General features: G+C 40.3%; 1 protein-coding gene across 2 annotated transcripts in view; it reads right to left on the bottom strand.

The window, feature by feature from the left end:
- Positions 1-21,659, bottom strand: part of crppa (CDP-L-ribitol pyrophosphorylase A) — a 70,843-nt gene that overhangs the window by 15,306 nt on the left and 33,878 nt on the right. The window contains exons 9-10 of one of the 2 annotated variants that reach the window (XM_085365876.1): positions 17,913-18,038; positions 17,421-17,740 (exon numbers count right to left, since the gene is read on the bottom strand). In XM_085365876.1, coding sequence (XP_085222002.1) covers positions 17,609-17,740; positions 17,913-18,038 — 258 coding nt within the window. In that variant the 3' untranslated portion in view covers positions 17,421-17,608. Of the gene's footprint in view, positions 1-17,420; positions 17,741-17,912; positions 18,039-21,659 lie in introns of those variants that run through there. The other variant, XM_085365875.1, reaches the window with a different exon arrangement.

The following is a 21,659-nucleotide window of genomic DNA, read 5'->3' as shown; positions in this document are numbered from 1 at the left end:
AGAGTGAGTTTAATATATAAAGTCTTACACTCCCTTGCTCCACCACCACTAAAGCAGTTCATTAGGCATAAAGAAAGCTCAGACAGGACCACTCGAGCTACAATCCGAGGAGACTTGTTTATACCCCACAGACGGACAGCATTTGGGCAGAACGTCCTTTCTGTCCAGGGTGGCCATCTGTGGAACAGTCTTCCTCAACCCATTAGAGAATGCTCGACATTCAATTTGTTTAAGGCAAAGGTTAAAAACTGGTTATGGACAAATCAAGTGTGTGATCATGTATAAGTTGTATAGTTTTAATGTTTTATTTGGGAACAGAATGGTGTGTATGTGTAAGTTTGGTGATGGAGTTTTTATTATGAATGAATGATGAATTTTTATGAATTATTATGTCTATTTTTATGCTTAAGGACAACAGATGGAAATTAGCCCTTGGCTATAATCTGGTATGTTTACATTCATGTAATTTTTTTTTTTTTTACATTTATGTTCATTAAACTGCACTGTCCTAAATAAATAAATAAATAAATAAACCCCTCCATGTTCTCTTCCACCTGCTCAGATCACAATGTTGTCTATGAACATCATAGTCCACAGAAACTCCTACCTGTCCTCAACTGTTCACCTGTCCATCACCATCGCAAAGGAGCTCAGAGCAGATCCCTGATCGAATCCTACTCCCACTTTAAACCCATCTGTCACTCCTACTGCACACTTCACCACTGTCTTACTGTGACTTCCTTGTGCAGTATCACAGTTCCTCACTTGGCACCCTATTATCTGTGCAATTGATTCTGACCATCTCTATACCTCTCAAATACATATCAGATCCATCTATCACTGCTTATCTGGGTTTAGGGGCAGCAGTCTAAGCAGAGACATCCAGACCTTCCGCTTTCCGGCCACCTCCTCCAGCACATTTAGGGGGACACAAAGGCACTTCTGAGCCAGCTGAAAGCATATCCTGGGGGTGTCTCAGGTCCTCTTCCTGGACAGGACACGACTGGAACATCTCAAATACTCGGAGGTGCCCAGGAAGCTCTGAGTCCCAAATGGCCAGCTCCTCATCCCATCTCTGAGCCCAGACACCCATAGGAGGAGGCTAATTTCCAATGCTTGTATCCACAATCGTATTCTTTCTGACACTACCGCGAGGTGAGTGTAGGAGCAGAGCTCAACCAATGAATCGACTGTTTTGCGTTCGTGCTCAGGTCTTTCTTCACCGCTACAGAGTCCACATCATTGCTGACACTGCACCAATCCATCAGTCGATCTCCTGCTTCACTTTCCTCTCACTCATGAACAAGACCCGGTGATACTTAAACTCCTCCAGCTGTGGCAGTAAATTTGTTTTTGGCCTGAAGTGGGCACATCGAACTCACAGAGATTGCAATAAGAAGACATTGTGAGATATCGCCTGGATGTTCCCAAGAAAATATCAGAGACTATACTGGGTCCAGATGTTCTTCTTAATCCTGGTACTCAACTCATGCATAGTGCAGAGGGAATTTTCTGCCTTGGCAGAGGTATGCAACCCTTGTTATAATAAGTAATCACTAGCTCAGCCCTTCAACCTTTAGTTACTGTCTGTAAAGCTTTCCAAAACATTGCACATATTTGCAATGTTTGCGGTGGAAGACATACCACCAAAAGCTATATAATCCACTCAACATATTGTCACTTAGAAACCCACCATGCTTTGTTCAGGAAGTCTTTATCATTATTCCCACTTTCGCTTGTCTTGTTTAAGATCCAAAAACAAACCTATCAAAGTGCAATACTGTCAGACAAAAAGAATGGTCAAACCTACAATGCAGAATCCAGGTTTTAGTAATGGCAAATTATCCCTTACAACAGATTTGAATCAGACTTGCAGTATTTCAGCAAAATAACACCAACCAGGCTGACAGCTATTCTCCTGGGTCTGCAGCCGCTTTCATCAGCCAACTCTCAAAATGAAGGGTTTCTTAGAAAGGAATAAAAACATTTAGGAGGGCTTTTCACAAAGCTTTTAATTTTCTAACACCCACATAGAGGAAAATAAAAAAATATAAAAAATATATCCTGCTAAAATGACAAATCATCTGTGATTTGTGATCTGGAACATCCTGTTTAGCACATATTTGGACCTGGCTTCTAAATACATTTAGTATTACAGATTGGTGTCGGCAGTTTAACGCATCTGGAGCAGAAAATAAGCTTTCTGTCACTCTGTCCTTTCTTGACCTTAAAGCCTAGCTCCACTAGCCAGCTTGTGCAGGGCCTGGATGGGAGTGCAACGAGGTGTGAGAGCGATGAGCGTGGAATTGGGCCTGACTGTGGTTAAAGGGAGCAAGAAAACCTGGGATCCAGAGCTCCTAGAGCACTCCTCAATAATCAGAACCAGCAGGAGGAGGAATCAGATGACATTGATTTTCCACACCAAGAAACTGAAGGGGGAACTGAGGTATTGGAGTACAGATCACCAATTTTAGCTTCATTGATTAAAGTAACATAGGTGAAATGGAAGAAAATAAATAAATAATATATGGAATTAAAATATGATGAATGGGCTCCAGAGCCATTCTGTCATATGCCACCGCTTCTTAGTATGCCTTTTGATTTTTCTGAGGAATAAGATCAAGGGTGCCATTTTTCTTTATCGTGTACCCAAGCCATTCTTCTGTGGTTTAATCAATGGTACAATGAAACGAGGAGATTGGGCAGTACATCTGTAAGCAGTCAACAGAATGTGGCTGATAGCACAAAGTTACTCATATAGACTAAGGAATATGCACTGGTTCATCAGTGCGAGAAACCGAAAGTTTTGGTAAATGTGATTGCGTCTTTTCATTGTTTATTAGATGAAAGCATTCCTTCAGTTGTTATCTAAAACCAATTACATGTTCACACGGAAGGTTTTTGAAATGCTACATGTGTTTGGATGATCTGAAATACTGTGGGTATGATAAATGTGATGAGCACGATTATCAGCTGATTACCACCCAAGTGTACGGGACGAGGACCCTGGGAAAGTAGCAAGAATGCCGGGTGTCTCTTTGCAAATGGAAGACAGCTACGGCTATTAAACCACAACTAATCGCTCAATTATAGAAGTCTGTCTTCTAATAGACAAGCAAAAAAACCCCCAAACATTTTAATTTGAACACAAAAACACACAGAAAAAAATCAAGTCAAGATCACCAAGGAGGATCAAAGTTTTAAGCCTGCCTAAGACCCAGTGCTGAATTATTTCCACTCCAGATATGCAGCCTTTGAAATATGAATCACGCTTCATAAAACATCATTATTAAATCCAGTAGTTTTCTTGCACAGTGGAACACAAATACGACTTTAGCTCTTCACTGACTCGTGGCACAGCTTTAAGTAGTCACAACTGCCACTCAGGCTTCAAATGCGGTTGAGGAAAAGGCATAAGAAAAAGGGTAGAATTACTTACTACAACAACAAACTCCAAGCCCTCAGAGACATTTGCATATTAAACTGCTTTCAGGCTGAAATCTATATGACTTAAGTGTGAGGAACTTGCAAACTGATGGAAGAGCCGCAGTTTACTCCAGCAAGTAGATTTTCTTGACATACAAGAGCTGGTATGTCTGTTTAGCTGCCGCTGGCGGGGGTGCCACAGCTCGTGTCTCCTCTTTCCACTGTGGACCATACAGGATGAATAAAGCAGCTCACTGGCTCATTGTTATGGGCACGCAAACATCCATGAGAGGGATTACATGTGTTGGGACAGATGCCTACAGAAGACTGAACACATGCACAGACCGCATAGACACTTTAGTGTGCATGAGCCTATGCATGCGCCCACATACACACACACTAGGAGGTGGAATGTGATCCTGGAGGATTTGCATGTCTCCAGATCTTCATCATCATCAGAACCCATGTCCTCCAGCGTTGACTGAGATGGTTTTCCACTGTTTCAGACCCGGCCTCTCCAGTCGTATGTAGATGAATAAACCAGTTAACTCGAAGCTGAATTTTTCTCACTGTGGCAGAGCTGAGATAAACAGACTGGGAGTGGGCATTTGGACTGACATGAGATGAAACCTCAAGCCAAAACATAACTGAGCCCCCGTGAGACGAAACCCACAAGCAAATTAGTTTGATTGATGGTCCTTTATGAGCTAATAGGCACTCCTCACCTGTTTACAATGTGGAATTAATCATCAGATGTTCCAAAGGCAGAAAATCCACATGTGCCAAAGTCTAAGTGCAGACAGCAGGAGGGTATTTTATTTTATTTTAAAAGGGCTGGATTTTACGAGATTCACTTTATTATTATTATTCGTGAGGGAACCTCACTTTCCACTTCATAATGATTAACTGCCACAAATCCTCACTTAAAGCCAAAAGTATCATCATTTATTCACATTAGTGGAAGGACGATCGCTAGTGTATGTCATATTAAATAGGAAAGCAACACATTTACATTTTGAAACACTTTTTCCCCCCAACACTGTCTGCTACATCCATTAGTGACACGTCCAATCTCTCGGTGGCCAAAATGGCATTCATGTAGTTTTTCTTCACAGATTTTATATTTTAGAACAGAGAGAAAACAATATATGAACTGGTATCAAGGGGAAAATACCACTGGATACAAACCACAGCTGGAGAGAGTTGTGGAGAGCTTAAGGGTTTTCTTTTAATTTTTAGGCTTGTGCTACAAAAACGCGGATTTCAGCTGCGGCAAGCAGGCCCATTAGAAAATTAAGTTACAGCTTTGTTTTGACACATAAACAATGCGATCTACTGTATAATCCTATGACGGTGCAGTAACTAAAGGGAAAATGTTCCCAATCATTCCCATGTGTACAAATGCAACACATGCAACAGGCCTGTTATTCCACACGGCAACCGCAAGTTTACAGAATGGAACTTCAATCATTAGCTTCTATTTTTGCTTACTGTTTGAAGGAAAGATTTTGACAAGTCGTGAGGTGACAGGTCTTTGAAATACAGTGGGGCAAAAAAGTATTTAGTCAGCCACCGATTGTGCAAGTTCCCCCACCTAAAATGATGACAGAGGTCAGTAATTTGCACCAGAGGTACACTTCAACTGTGAGAGACAGAATGTGAAAAAAAAATCCATGAATTCACATGGTAGGATTTGTAAAGAATTTATTCGTAAATCAGGGTGGAAAATAAGTATTTGGTCAATAACAAAAATACAACTCAATACTTTGTAACATAACCTTTGTTGGCAATAACAGAGGTCAAACGTTTACTATAGGTCTTTACCAGGTTTGCACACACAGTAGCTGGTATTTTGGCCCATTCCTCCATGCAGATCTTCTCGAGAGCAGTGATGTTTTGGGGCTGTCGCCGAGCAACACAGACTTTCAACTCCCGCCACAGATTTTCTATGGGGTTGAGGTCTGGAGACTGGCTAGGCCACTCCAGGACTTTCAAATGCTTCTTACGGAGCCACTCCTTTGTTGCCCGGGCGGTGTGTTTTGGATCATTGTCATGTTGGAAGACCCAGCCTCGTTTCATCTTCAAAGTTCTCACTGATGGAAGGAGGTTTTGGCTCAAAATCTCACGATACATGGCCCCATTCATTCTGTCCTTAACACGGATCAGTCGTCCTGTCCCCTTGGCAGAAAAACAGCTCCATAGCATGATGTTTCCACCCCCATGCTTCACAGTAGGTATGGTGTTCTTGGGATGCAACTCAGTATTCTTCTTCCTCCAAACACGACGAGTTTATACCAAAAAGTTCTACTTTGGTTTCATCTGACCACATGACATTCTCCCAATCCTCTGCTGTATCATCCATGTGCTCTCTGGCAAACTTCAGACGGGCCTGGACATGCACTGGCTTCAGCAGCGGAACACGTCTGGCACTGCGGGATTTGATTCCCTGCCGTTGTAGTGTGTTACTGATGGTGACCTTTGTTACTTTGGTCCCAGCTCTCTGCAGGTCATTCACCAGGTCCCCCCGTGTGGTTCTGGGATCTTTGCTCACCGTTCTCATGATCATTTTGACCCCACGGGATGAGATCTTGCGTGGAGCCCCAGATCGAGGGAGATTATCAGTGGTCTTGTACGTCTTCCATTTTCTGATGATTGCTCCCACAGTTGATTTTTTCACACCAAGCTGCTTGCCTATTGTAGATTCACTCTTCCCAGTCTGGTGCAGGTCTACAATACTTTTCCTGGTGTCCTTGGAAAGCTCTTTGGTCTTGGCCATGGCGGAGTTTGGAGTCTGACTGTTTGAGGCTGTGGACAGGTGTCTTTTATACAGATGATGAGTTCAAACAGGTGCCATTCATACAGGTAACGAGTGGGGGACAGAAAAGCTTCTTACAGAAGACGTTACAGGTCTGTGAGAGCCAGAGATTTTCCTTGTTTGAGGTGACCAAATACTTATTTTCCACCCTGATTTACGAATAAATTCTTTACAAATCCTACCATGTGGATTCATGGATTTTTTTTTCACATTCTGTCTCTCACAGTTGAAGTGTACCTCTGGTGCAAATTACTGACCTCTGTAATCATTTTAAGTGGGGGAACTTGCACAATCGGTGGCTGACTAAATACTTTTTTGCCCCACTGTACATGGGGAAGAAGAGGAGAGCATCAGTGGACCACACAATAAGCGATCCTCAAACTCTCTACTTCTAAATGCCACTGATGCAATCAACCTTTCCATCTTAAAGAGCACGCAGCGGCACTTCTGCCACACAAGAAGGGCCAGCTTTGATGCAGAAAGGTTTCAGGCAATTAGGGCTTTTAGCTGTGATAATTTGCACATCTCTGTCATTCTCATGAGAACCTGGGCCCTCTGGTCCACTCATATTCCCTTTATAAAATGCCAAGAACCAGGTCCTAATATAAAAACAGCTTATGGAAAGGCTTGGCACTGACCCCAAGCTAAGAGAACTGGAAAGAGTTGTTAGAGTCACACTAGCTACCATAGCTAAAGTGGCCAAGAACATCAGGAGAGTTTTTATCACCTCTTTTCATCATCCTAATATTTTACTGTCTCTGCATTTTTCTCTGTGACATAAAAGTGCTGTAGTACAAACGGCTGTAGGATCCACTTGAGGGCAGTATCATTACTGGCATTGTGGCCAGACAGCGTTCTCCACTCTGGGAGTCTTAAAAGTCAAAACCATCACCTAATGTGAGCCTCGGTGAGCAATGCTCTTTAATAGAAGTCATTTCTCAGGAAAACTCTTCCCAAACGACCTGCCTTACTGAATCCCAGTGATATAATACTGCTAAAAACACCCAGTGCTTTTAACACAGAGAGGATAGTGTTTCAGGGCTTCTGACAGCTCGTCCCTGAGTGGGTATTGTGGTCCTCTTGCTCTCCCTCCTCTCCGTGTATCATTGAAGACAGGCAGTAGCTAGGGGCTAAACTGAGAAAGGAGAGGGGGATAACAGGTTCAATTACTGGTCAGTCTGATTAGAGCCCTGAATGTTACACCACCAATGTCCTGTAGAGATTCATTGATGTAATCAGGAGCTGTGGCAGAATGACTAACTCCCTCTACTGAAAGCAGCACCAAGCAATACACCAGTACAATACATTTTATCTTATTTTTTATTCTTTGGTGTCAAGTTAATTTTGGAAACTTTGGGATTTCTTTTCGGATATAATTTGACAAAAGTTTCTGTGGATTGGTTTAGTGGATTTGTTTAGCAGCATATAATTAGCGACACATTGAGCCAATAGACTGGTGGGTTATTGGGATTAAAAAAAGTAGATGTAGATGAGAATATTAAAACAGTTAAAACAGTAATAGTGAAGAACTGTGTTACAGAATTTGCATGAAGATTACAGAGCAGTTCAAGAAAAGAAATGTAATGGGAATGTGCACAAAGCAGGAAGAAAACTGAAACGTTTTGCCAAAATGGTAAACTTATATTCAGCTCTAGCTGGAGCATTAAGAGTACTTTTAGTCCAGGCATCAGTATTAAAATGTAGTTTTAGTGTAGTTTTAGGCTACACGTCATACTTTTTTTCTTCCATTTAAACTACTCCCTTTGTTTGATCAACATAACCCACAACAGAGAGTATTAAAAGTCCTGGCATCGTTTTTGCATTCTGTGCTTAAAAAAACAACATAAATCAATTATGAAGATTAATTTATTTTCTTGCACATAACATTTCAGATCCATGGTAAATTTGTGCTCTACAGGAAGTTAGAAATAATACATGGAAGTGATAGAAGAAAGAGCAAGGAAAGGAAATGTATATAATTGTGATCTGTACCAAGACGTGCAGTTTTATGTGAAAGCTAATGTTCAGTTTTGCTGCTTGGAGAAAAGATAGTAAATCTAACTGAAAGACAAAAACAAAATATGCAACGACAGGAGATAAGAAGAAAGGAAATAAAACTAAAAATAAAAGTATTTCATATCAGTAAACATACTTTCCAGATATGATAATGACGGGGATACTGACCGCAGCACATTATGGGACAAACGAACAGAGGCTCTATCTTCAATCTACTGAGATGGAATGAATAAAAGATGACCAATAACTGCCAAACTTCAGTCAGGCACTTGGATTAAAGTGACAGGAGACAGAGAAGAAAGAAAACGCTCACACACATACATCCAAATATTAGATTTAGATCCAAACAGTGCTAATATTTACTGCTGAGCTTCAGGTCTAAACAACTTTCAGAGTATATATCAGGCTTACACTGAAAGTTCAGCCATAAATTTAAAAGCCGTCTGTATCCAAGCTAAGAGACTGGGACCTAAAGCTGACAGAGATGACAGTGACATAAGTATTATTTCGTACTTCTCAGAGATGAAGCGTCTCTAGGGAGTGTGTTTTTATTGAATTTTGCTGAGGTATTTAGTGTTGCTGCCTGAATGTCTGTATTTTAGATATTCCCATCATTCCCATTCTGCCTCACTTCATCTGAAAGGGACTATAATGTAGGAAAATGAATAAGTCTGTATCCCGCCCTACTTTTGTGAGGCTTCCTCAGACTTTCCAAAAGTCCAAAAGAGCTGACAGGTTAAAAAAAAGAACTTTTGTCCTGATAACTGCCTTTTGAGATCACATTGAGAGAACAACTGCTGCCACACAACCTTTTCACGGTACACTGGAAAAGCTCTTTCAACAAGGGTTTCCAAAATATCCTGTCTAGGGGCATCCGTCGGGCAAACAAAGCAGTTTGTTAGTCATGTTCCATGTGCGACTTCTCCTTCTGTGTACCCTCCAGAGAAAAGGAAAACTCTGCTAAGAATGGGACACTGAGGTGGTCTGTATTTCCACCGGAGCCCTTCAGTGAGAACTTTTTGAACAAGCTCTGGTGAGAGATGACTTTGTTTGAATTGAACTCACCGAAAGACAGACCTCAAAACAGTGTGCAAGAACAATGGATCCTTAGTTGAGGAGGTATGAATGCATGAAGGCATGGGTGGGGAGTTATGAACTGGGACATACCAAATCCTCCGTGCGCTGAGAGAGAAGAACAAGCGCACACACACTCGCCACAGAAGCCTCATTTACTGATCACATTGTATCACTTACAGAAACCCAGGGAGGCTAAATACACTCCATATCGCAGGTCATCTGAGGTCAGCTGCAGGTGCAGGCAGATTTTAGAAAACAAGACATTTATTACTACCTGGGTTTTCAGCAGCATCCTGGCCAAGACTCGGTGCCCTCACTTCCATCGCTAATGCTAAACATGCAAACATAGGTGCAACACAATGTTTTTATACTCCTGTCAAAATACCAGTGTGCTGCAGACTAAACAACAGGGGGATGCTACCCATGTGGTTTGAGAGATGAAGAGTGAACAGAATTGCTACAAGAAACTGTTAAGAAAAATGTTTTTACACAAGGCTTCGTGAGAAAACTCTTGGAAAAACTCATTTTGCAGTTTTAACCAGGCAAATTCAACATGTCAGCTGTGGAAAATCGTCGGTTGGGCACATAGACTGTATATAGAGGATGGCTGCAGATCCAGAGACATAACATCATAGTTTGTGGATTTGCATTTTGATGCTTCAAATGGCCACTGTCATCTTGAGGCTTTGTAGCCAGAAGTGGCCGTATTTTGGTGAGTGGGTTCAGTGCTAGCACCAAGAAAACTGCATCAATTGACTTCATGGGTGCACACAGAGCTAGGCAATAAAACAATAACATAATTATCATGCAAAGGTCCTAGCAATATAAACATAAGTTGTACAATGTTGCAGTATATTTATCATATTTAACTTCTGACAGGAAAAAAATTAACCTTATGTTTATATATCAAATTAGGTTTAAAGGGGAACCTTTAGGGTTAACAGAAATAGTGATTTGATTTATATTGGGATACATATCGATATCAGTTTACATGAGAAAAAGTATTTTTTATTTTTCGGAGGAAAGCAATATGGATTTTAATCCTCGTTTCTAATTTTCCATAAGGACTGATGAGGACGGCCACATTTTTACCAACCTCTTGGGGCTTTCTGCTCTACTTTTTTTGGTCTGAACTTGTTACGTGCTGTTCTACAGCTATTTTCAACCATAAACAGCCACGCAAGCACGTGTGCCAAGGTCTCTGCAAATAAAAGCACGAGTAGAGTAAGAAGGTGAGTGGCACAAAAACAAACCTTGATGAGGTCCGTTAACTGAAAGCATAATTTCAGCAGAGCTGCACTTCCCCACCACATAACTGGAAGTAAACTGAAACCAGGACTACCGTGGGTGGTCAGAAAGGCCTAAAAACCAAGTGGCAAAACAAATATACATGTATGTTCGGCTCTTTCTCTGCGTGACTGAATGTTTACAAACTCATTGTGAAGAACTGGCTTAAACCGATCTTCCATAAGAATAAACTCTCTGTTTCAAATATATTCCCTCTTGGAATGTCATTTTCCAATTGTCTGCAAGATTCTCCCTGATTCAAGACACATCAACCCAAACACAACGCTGCTGGTCTTTTTAATCTATGAAATCAAAGCTGAGTAAACACCGCTTTGGTATGTCTAATTCTTTGAGCCAAACTCCAGCGGTCAAGTTTCACACATACCAACACACATCTGGAGCACTCAGCGTGGAAGATCAAGCTTGATATTCTGCACATGTCAAGGCAGTGAATGGCTCGACCCTAACTCTACAAATACATTACTAAGAGGGGAGTGATCCCAGGCTTCTGTCTTTATGGAGATGTCAGGATTCAACTGAGGGAGCCAAGTGCTCTCATCCACTTTTCCAGAAGGATCTTAAAGTAAAAACGACATAATTGTCAGAAGAAAGACAAGTACTTAGACAACAACAGGGGAAAAATTATGTGAAGGGGCAGGGTGGATACTGAACTTTTACTCTCTGAACCCACTGAAAGACCTGCCAAATGTGTCTCAGAAACATTTTGGTAACAATAAACAGATTTGTGTAATGCCACGTCATTTCTTATCTGTGTTGTTTTCTGCACTGTTTGGATTAAGTTATATGATGTTACTTAGTGTTTATTATTTTAACTCACAATTTATCTCTTATTTTCAACTGGACTAAAATATCAGAGGAGACTACTGCATGCAATCGTAGGTTATAATTGAATACATTTATTAACGTTCCAACAGAAAAATTAACACCAGACACCAGTCACATCTAACAGAAAGGTTAGCAGTGAGCGGAGACAGCAACCATCCTTGATTTCTCTTGACCCTAACAGCAGGCAAACACAGAGATGTCACGAAAAGAGCTTCACTTGTTTGTTTCTAATGTCTGGTGATCCACTTGCTTCTTCTTTTTTTAAACATCAGCTGTAGTTGCCATCCAGTTATTTCAGTAGGACTACTATTAGGCTGGTATTTGTACTAAAAAGTACCAGTAAGAACCAAAGTAGTTATAATAAAATTTGGTATATATTGTGATTTACTGATCTCTTAACTTTTCATCAAGTCAATTAGTCCTGGGTAGTATTATGGCATCTAGCATAGCAGGATTTTTAGAAAACAATTTTATCTTTAAAACCTTAAAAAAAAAAAAACTTAGACACTGTTACTAATGGGCGAAAGTAGGAACGTTTGTGTAGTAAAACAACCCTGCACATTCCTGGCTACATTTACTTCATTTTTTTGACAAGCATAAATACCCTTGTTTGCATCGATCATCAATCATAATAGTTCCTAAACGCTTTGGCTTGATACCAGAGCCACTGCCGCCCCTCAGATTTATCTGAGGGGCGGCAGTGGCTCTGGCGGAATTTACCGGCAGTCATTCTTAAATGATTTTTTAAAGAAAAAATCATTTAAGAACGCAAAGATTTTGTGATATGTGGTTAGTAGAGATATCCAGTTCACTGAACTTGTTTTCTTTTATCCAATGCTCTACATCGCCATGAAAAACCATTCTTTTATTCGGCACAGAATAACTGTTGGATTTAGGATGTGAAATAGTCAGGAGTGAGCTGAAAACACAGAGACAGCAGCCTTCCCTAATCTCCCCCCGACTTCAGCAGGAGTACAACTCCACGGGCGTCACAGCAAGATTTTCACTTGGTCGTGTACGGTTTCACCTGTCTGCCTTTCAGACCCAGATCTGAACAGGTAGAGGAGAATAGGCCTATAGAGTCCTCTTCTTTTCCTCTTCCCTCCCCTCCCTCTTCTCCTTTCTCTCCCTCTCTTTTCTTCCTGGCCGGCTAATCTCTTCTCAGGTTTAGGGTTCCCGGTTCGGGCTCTTTGAGGAGGAGGAAATATGGGGTTGGGTAAACATCAGGGCTCTCACTGCAGGGATTACAACACCCATATATCACTGAGACAACTCCCTTTTCAACAAATGACAAGTCACCAGGACCCTGTGCGAGAAAGGATCCAATGACACTTCCTATCAACACAGCAGACACCGATAGCATATACCGTCACCGTTTTCACAACATCGTGTTAGTTTATGAGGATCCGGTGTCTTCGCATTCTCAGCCAACGTCTTCAGATCGGTTTGAGGTTTTCACACATTGTTGCACCTGATGTTTGGCTTGTGGGCATCTTCAAAGAGGCAACAGCACAAACGGAAAAGAGCTCTAGAGAAGCTCTTTGATCCTTTCAGAGAGAGTGCTGTTCATTGCCCAAAGACTCCATTTCACTCTCTCCTGTTGACAAAGCGAAGTACCATGCATGGCAACGTGCTGCTGGATGCATTGTGCTTCAGCGGCTGGGTGTTATAAAGTAAAACCACAATCGGGCCTCATTTAAGAAAAACACACTTTTTATCCAAAAAGACATCACCGAAGGTCAATGAGGTGGATCAGTTTTCCAACCTCACTGGGACGAGCACAATTCCATGTGCTCATGCATTTTAGCTGTCAGAAGGTTAAAATTCAATTAGCCAAACAGCTTTTCTTTTCCAAAGCAGCGGGTGCGTCCAATAATTCCTCAGTGCGATGCATAATGAGAAGTGAGGGACACTTAAATGCACTCCCCAGTTGTGCTTTTCACTTGTGTGCAGTTGACAACGAGCAGTCATGTCAGAGTAAAGGATGAAATCATTTAGGGAGGAACAAAAGGCACCCAAAATTTATGGACGATTAACAATGATGCGTGTAAAAAAATTGGAAAATAGACACTGTGGTGATGCTACACATGTTTTTACTATTGATGGCAAATTGAGAATAAAGCTACAACATCTTAAATTTATAAAGCGTTGTTACGTTTTTTGTAAAGTGTTTATATAAATATTTTCACTGGAATGTGGCTCTAATATTCACATTTCTCACAGAACAGTATTCTGGTCAGCAGTATACAGCACCACGTTACTTTGTAGTAACATCCTAAAGGTTAAACTCCACTGAAGAGAAATTATAACTAAACACATTCTCATAATGTACCTGTTCAGTTTTTCTATAATGAATCCTTGATATTTTCATTATTATTTTTAATTTTCAAAACCAGCATTAGTGTTTTAACACTATGTCCTTACAGATTGTTTACTTTAAAGGATTTTTTTGATACTCAATGATAATGCATTGAGGAAATTAATGACTGGTTGCGCCACAATTTTCTCCAACTAAACAAAAACAAAACTGAAGTAATAGTCTTTGGCGCCAAAGAAAAACGATTACAGGTCACCAGAGAACTTCAATCCATACATCTAAAAACCACAAACCAGGCGAGAAATTTGGGTGTAGTGATGGATGCAGACCTAAACTTAGAAAAACACATTAAGACAATAACAAAATCAGCTTACTATCACCTCAAGAATATTTCAAGGATAAAAGATCTGATGTCTCAACAGGACCTGGAAAAACTAGTCCATGCATTCATTTTTAGTAGGCTTGATTACTGTAACAGCATCTTTACAGGTCTACCTAAAAAAATCAGTCAGACAACTACAGCTCATTCAGAACTCTGCTGCTCGAGTCCTCACTAAGACCAAAAAAGTGGACCACATCAGTCCAGCTCTGAGGTCTTTACACTGGCTGCCTGTCCGTCAGAGGATAGACTTTAAAGTTCTGATGCTGGCCTATAAAGCTCTGAATGGTTTAGGACCAAAATACATCAGTGACCTCCTGACCCAGTATGAACCTTCCAGATCCCTCAGGTCATCTGGATCCGGTCTTTTATCAGTTCCCAGAGTCAGAACCAGACACGGAGAAGCTGCATTCAGCTTTTATGCTCCTTATATCTGGAACAAACTCCCAGAAAGCCTCAGATCAGCTGAAACACTCAGTTTATTTAAATCCAGGCTGAAGACTCACCTATTCTCAGCTGCATTTGAATAAAGCACCAAATCCACACTTTTAAGCTTAAATTTCAAAACTTACACTAACTACTGATCTTATCTATTTCTGATTTTATCTGTTTTGATTTTATATACTGTTTTGTTTGTTTGTTAAGCTTAAATTTCCAAACTTACATTAACTACTGATTTTATCTATTTCTGATTTTATCTGTTTTGATTTTATATACTGTTTTGTTTGTTTGTTTGTTTGTTTGTTTGTTAAGTGGGTTTAGAGCTCTGGGTAGCTCCCCAGCTGGGTCTAGACTGGGTCTAGAGAGTATTTTAAATTCAGGGAATTTAAAATAGAAAGTAGCTCGTCCACAGAAGGACTGGTAGCTCCCCTTACGATAAGGGTTCAGATCGCGCGAACAGGTGTGAAATGTGTGTGTTTAGTTAGTTTGTTTGTTTGCTTGTTTTAATCAATTTTAAATCATGCTTTTTATTTGTTTTTGTTTCTAATGTCTCTGTAAAGCACTTTGAATCACCTTGTTGTTGAATTGTGCTATACAAATAAATTTGCCTTGCCTTGCCTTGCCTTACTAATTGCAGTATTAGCCTGGCTAATTATCAAGTAAGTAAAACTCAAATTTTTGCATAGAATAAAGAAACGTGTTGACCTATGAACTTAGACTTTGCACTTTGAGCTTTAGAGTTTAGTCATATTTCTACTATTAGGTAAGCTAAGCTAACCTACTCCTGGCTGTAGTTTTAGACTGAACACACCCCTTGTGCTGATCTTCTTTCAGTAAGACAACAAGGAGGCAAAATTAAAATGAAGTAAATTAGTGGTTTTTAGACACCAAAATGAGCCCAAACCTTAAAACAACAGGTCAGCAAAAAAGCATCAGCAGTTTTGTAGTTTTTTCCCCTCCGTGTATATATGATTTTTTTTACACAATAATTTATTCTGGTTGATTTGCTGTCCCCTAGAGCAGCTATCCATCTTCTCCAGGAACACCTCAGTGCTGATAATACAGGAGTATAATCCTTCATCATTACTGTTACACACATTAACAGTAGTCATAGTTCAAATTGTGACAGATTGTGTATCTGATTTGTACAACATGACCTCATAATACTGCACAGGAAAGCACCAATTGTGAAATTTTGGGTTGAAATCAATACGGATGTGTAAAAATAACAATTTGGACAGTGGCTGAAGAAATACTAATTTTGTTCATCTTAAAGATAATAAAGGACGAGACAAGTCTTTTGGGTCCTTATGTGATTTACTTTGGACATTTAATCAGCACATCAGCCCTACTTGCAATAAGCTGATTATTGGTTACTGGCAATAGTTTAATAAGCAAGATAACCTCCATCCAATCTTAGGATCCAGGACAGCCAGGCATTCTCTTAGCGAGATAGAATTTAGACCACTGAGTTGTTTTGTACAGAATGGAAATTGCATGGTAGTGGTGAAATTTCTACACATACACAGAGTCATAAAAAGCAAAAAATGCACACTAACTATGTTTAATAATAGAGAGCAAGCTATCAAGTGTCACAGGGAAGATATATGTATAAAGCTGTAGACAGAGGCATAACTAAATGTTTGCAGTCTGCACTGGCTTCCCTTACAAAGACATTCTGAGAAATCCAAACAGGAAAACTTGACCTTTCTTTGCAAGGAACAGAAAATGCAATCCAGACCATGTTGTCATGGGGAAAACACAACATGTTCGTCTTCATGCGACCAAACTGTAGACATCATAATTCTCTGGATGACAAACTTCTGAAAATCATGGCAAAGATACTAACAATAGTTACATGTTCACTCATGTGAATTCATGCCACCCCAGCTTCTTTTTTAATGGCTCTGTTTATTTAAAGACTAATAATCCACGTGGAGCTAATGAATCTTTCACTAATATTAAAATCAAATTAACAGCAATGTTAATAGTGGTGTCTGCTTTCAGTCAAAGACATGCAGCAAACTTAGGTATAAAAGCAATATTCATATAAGGTGTACGGCTGATGGAGCGTGTGTTGGCAGGCATCGCCGCAAGTATGAATAAGGACATCTGGGAAGAATTATCCTCATTATAACAAAAAGCTATCAGTGATTTATAGGAGGTTGTATTCTGTTGTTCCACTATCTCATAACGATAAGAACTTTATCATGGCGAAATGCGCATTATCTCTGTCACTCCCTTTCCCTTTCCTCTTTTCTCTCTAAGGAGTTAAACAGGATGACTAATTAACAACTTTACTCTTCGCAATTCTCAGGAAAACCATGATATCCAACATCCGATAGTAGAATCAATCTCACATGTGGGGCAGCGACATTTTGCATGCCTCACTACCGAGAAAACAAAACATCTCTTTTTAATTAAACAACAGTGCGGTGTCAAGACCTGATGCGACATACCATCTCACTGACCATGAACAAAACCAGCTCACCCATCACATTTTTCTTCTTCTTCTTTTTCCTCTCACCAATGTGAACAAACCCGACATGCTCAAACATCCTCTTGCCTGAGGCAAAGAGGTTTTTACCATTTATTTGTGAAGTGATGCAGCTGCCAATTTGTCAGGAACATGAATCACAACGAATGTCATATTTAAGGCCAATAACGTCTTAGGTTTGCTTTACACATCTGGCCCAAAAACAGTGATTTGATTTGATGGCTTTAGTAGCATGAATCTTGATATTTCTCACTGTGGGGGAAGAATAATTTTTCCTTATATAATCCTGCAATAAGTAAGAAGTCAGATATGGATTTCAGATCAAGTCTGACAGTCACATCCATCCTAATGACTCCAGTACACATTTGGAGGGCCTTACATAGGATCCCCACATCAGGTTAACTGTTGTGACTTGGCCTACATGTACTTCATTCGAACTGCACAGTGCTTTGGACCTAAAGCACCTCTGCATATTTTTCATCCCTGTCATTCAGTTCAAAAAACAACTCATATAACAGAGGATTTAAAGTTTCTATCCATCCTCTTAGTCGCACTACTGGGCACATTTATTCCAATGCAAATGAGGATGTGTGTGCATCCTAAAATGTACAGATGGCTGATATAAGACAGCAACATTACCTGAAAGACAAAAAGTCAGACAAGACATTGGAACTACACAGTTAAAAATTACTTTTCCACTGCTTTAAATTTGGCCTTTCTTAGTTGTGCATTTCTCAATAACTCTTAAGTTCACTTTAAAAAGAAATAAAAGGAAGGAATGGAGAAGATGGAGAAAAGACAACACTCTTACCTTTGACTGTTTAAGCTGGATGCCATAGATGAGAATATTTCTGTGCTTGGCTGTTGAGGCCAACTCCGTGATTGCCGTGGGTGCTCTCTCGCTGACAGGGAGCTCATCAGTCCTGCTGAAGTGCACCTATCAAAACAAAGACCACCGCACCCAATCAGAAAACAACTGCCAATAAAGAATAGCAATTACGCCCCATTTTGGAGCAATTACAGGACATTGTTCAAGCAGTAGTTTAAACATGTTGCAGCTCAATAGGCTTATTTGTTTAGGGCTATGTTTGGGGAAGTTCGAGGAAGCATGAGCGTCTGCTTAGAGTAAACAGAGGTTGGTTGATACACAATCCTGTCTGAGGATATAATGACTCTAATTGAGTTGTAAATCTTATGGACCTCTGGGGTTTATTTTCCTCAATTAGGGTAGCATAATCCAGATACAATGGTTCAGGTTACTGTGTCATCTCTATGAGCAGCTAAACTTTAGTCGATTTCCATAACCATACTGCTGACAGCAACTTAAATGGAGATTTATTCCTTTCAATTATTCTGTCACATATCGTAAAAAACTGCGGCAGTGAGATGCAATAGTCAGGAGAATAGTTTCAAAAATGTCAAGACATCTGCTTTAAACGTACAATTATTGCACTCTCCTTGAATATCAATCAAATGTTGGTTGTCATCAGCTGAAGTTCCAACTTGAAAACTGATTATTCAGCACATTCGCAGGGGTAGGACACCAAATTGTCTTATTCGGGCCAAGAATCCTCAACGGTGAGCGAGCTCATGAAGAATGAGAGTATTTGTCCTTATTAGACTGGATTTTACCAGAAATTAAAAAAAACTTGAACATAGACACTATTGTTATTGGGCACCTTCCATAATGACTTAGAGGGGATGCTAAGCTGATGTAAAATATACTTGAAGAGCCCCCAACAACCTGACAATCAATCAAGTACAAGCTGCTTGAGTGATAATTATACAATAATAATATTATTGATATTAATGGTAATAAACTTCAGGCAAATGTTTATCATAGATTGGTGATTTCTTATAGCGTAAACTCAACAGCAACATTTTTTTTCTTTGAAATGTCTTGCTCAAGGCCATAACATCTTAGACTAAGTAAAACAAAGTGACCTCCATTATCCGGTCTCCTTTACTCCCCTTGAGGCTACCACCATCACATGGATAACACCAACACTTGAAACTCTATGATCCCTCAGTGATCACTACCATGTGATCAAGCCTGGGATAAATAACGGGGTGCATATGCAATCTAATAATAGCCCCAGGCAACCCCCCCCCCCCAAAAAACCCAGACACTCTGGTGCAGGATCAAATCGCTTAGGAGGACTGCCTCATGTTTTGCCGTATTCTCAACTTTCCAGGCTGAGTTTATGCACATTTGAATGTTGACGAAATTAGGTTAGGCATAGATGGGGGGAAAAATGACAGATGTGATTTACTTTAATAGAATACGCTTTAATTCTCCCTTTTGGTTTTCCCCTGCAAATTTCTAAAGGCATTTTTTATATTCCAATCAATGAATCAATCCTTTAAATAGCAATTTGGTAACAAAAAATAATCTGAAATCCAGCGTGGTTTTATAATTCACAGTCTCACTGTAGATCAGAGCATCACTGCATGTTACATAAGGAAGTACTAGGTCTATATAGACTGATAGAATACAATTACAGGAGCAATCAAATTCTAATAACTTCTATCTTCTTCATGTAATAAGAAAAGGACACCACTCATTAATACAGCAGCATAGAAGACAACAACAAAAGACAAAAAAGTGACAACAGAAATATGCAGCAACCAGGCTCCTTTAAGCTGCCAACAGAACTCTGATCTACTGAACCACAAACTCTGATGTTTGGAGCCCAGTCAGCAAATTGGGCTGTTGTTTGTGTTCTGCAGGTCCTTCTCATTGGGCGACAGTGCTGGAGCAACAGAGTGTCACTCCACAACACAAAAGATGGACTAGTTTGGGATTCAACAATTTCAATCCTTAACTCTAGTTTTTGTCCATAGTTGTGTTTTTTGTCTTTTTTTTTTAACCATTTTTGTGCAAAGGGGGGGGGGGGGGGGGGGTGCTAACATATCATCTAATGCTAGAAGCTTGCAAATTGCATTCAGCAGTAAAAAAAAAAAAAAAAAAAAACAGATGCAGAAAGGCAGACAAGTAACAAACTGATAAAACACTAGAATTTCTCTTTCAAATCCCAGACTGCTTGGACAGGCTATATCACACAGTAAGCTTTGTGTCTTAATTGTTTAATTAAAATTCAACCTAAAACTACCTAGGAGGCACAAACAGCACAAATATGGTGGCGAAATCTAGTTCAGCGATTTCACCACCAAGAAACAATACTGCTGTTTATGGATGGATGGAGTTACTAAAAATATCCGCCTCAGTAGAGTTGTTGGAAGGTGAAAGCTATCCATAGAGTCTCCAAAAGTTGATTCTGTTCATCTGGACGTAGCGTTTTCAGTGGGAGAGACGTTTAGTCACTCAACCAAGTGACTTCTTCAGTCTCAGCTGACTGCAGGTTTCCCCAATCTTATAAACGGTACATTTGCATAATGACTGAAACCAGCACCACTGAAGGAACAAAGGGCTGGGAGGTCAGTTCCTTCATCATAATTATGAAAATTCTCATGACCATTGATCAACAACCACTGATCAATGGCCATGAGAACCATTCACAGAGAGCTGGGCAATGGCTGCAATCACATCACTGTATGATGGCGAAAGATGTACCCTTAGGCCCCCTCCTCAATTCAAAGATGGTCTTTCCCTTTTCACGTAAATGGCCTCCTTGACTCCGCGCTCAAAACAGCGTTCCTCCCTGTTTATAAGATTGGGGAAACTTGCAGTCCGCTGGGACTGAAGAAGTCACTTGGATGAGTAGTTAAATGTTTCTCCCACTAAAAACGCTACGTCCAGATGAACAAAATCAACTTTTGGAGATTTACTTACCTGGATGAATGAGCATGCATCAAGACCTATCCATAGAGTCCTGAGTTCAATTCCACCTGAGTTCAAACCTGCCTTTCTGTGTGCAGTTTGCATGTGGGTTCTCTCCGAGTACTTCAGCTTTCTCCCACAGTCCAAGGACATGCAGTTAGTGGGGGTACGTTAATTGGAAGCTCTAAATTGCCCATAGGTGTGAATGGAGGTGTGAATATGAGTGCGAATGGTTGTCTTTGTCTATGTGTTAGCCCTGAGACAGACTGGCAACCTGTCCAGGCTGTACCCTGCCTCTCACCCCAAGACAGCTGGGATAGGTTCCAGCCCCCCCCCCCTGAGAAGGATAAGTGGCAGAGAATGGATGCATCTAAAAATGTTTTAATTGCTTTAAAGTTTGGCATTTAAACAGTGCAGTCTACAAGCATTGAACCTCTTTATGAGATAGCCTCAAGTGGCCTCCCAAGGAACTACAGTTAATTAATTGGCTTAATTTTTCATCCCTGGAGGTTGCAGTTTGGTGCGCAACAATCTTTATATGGGTGGTATACGTCAAAGTAACATCCACATAAATCTCAGGACCCAAGGCTTCGCAGCAGAACATTGCATTGTAACAAGATGATCGATGTTATTCACTTCGCCTGTCAGCAGTTTCATTGTTGTGGCTGATCGGAATAAATGTTAGAACAGAATAAGATTAGGATGAACTAGCAACATTTACCAGTGAGAGTTTTGTGGGAACCTGGTTTGTTCTGATGTGGAAGGGAGTCAATCCCA

Source organism: Diplotaxodon limnothrissa, linkage group LG11, assembly GCF_057381915.1.
Source record: "Diplotaxodon limnothrissa isolate DT_005_m linkage group LG11, D_limnothrissa_male_GT1.1, whole genome shotgun sequence".
Lineage (NCBI taxonomy): Eukaryota > Metazoa > Chordata > Actinopteri > Cichliformes > Cichlidae > Diplotaxodon > Diplotaxodon limnothrissa.
Note: the sequence above shows the minus strand (reverse complement) of the source record. Positions and strands in the feature narration are given on the sequence as shown.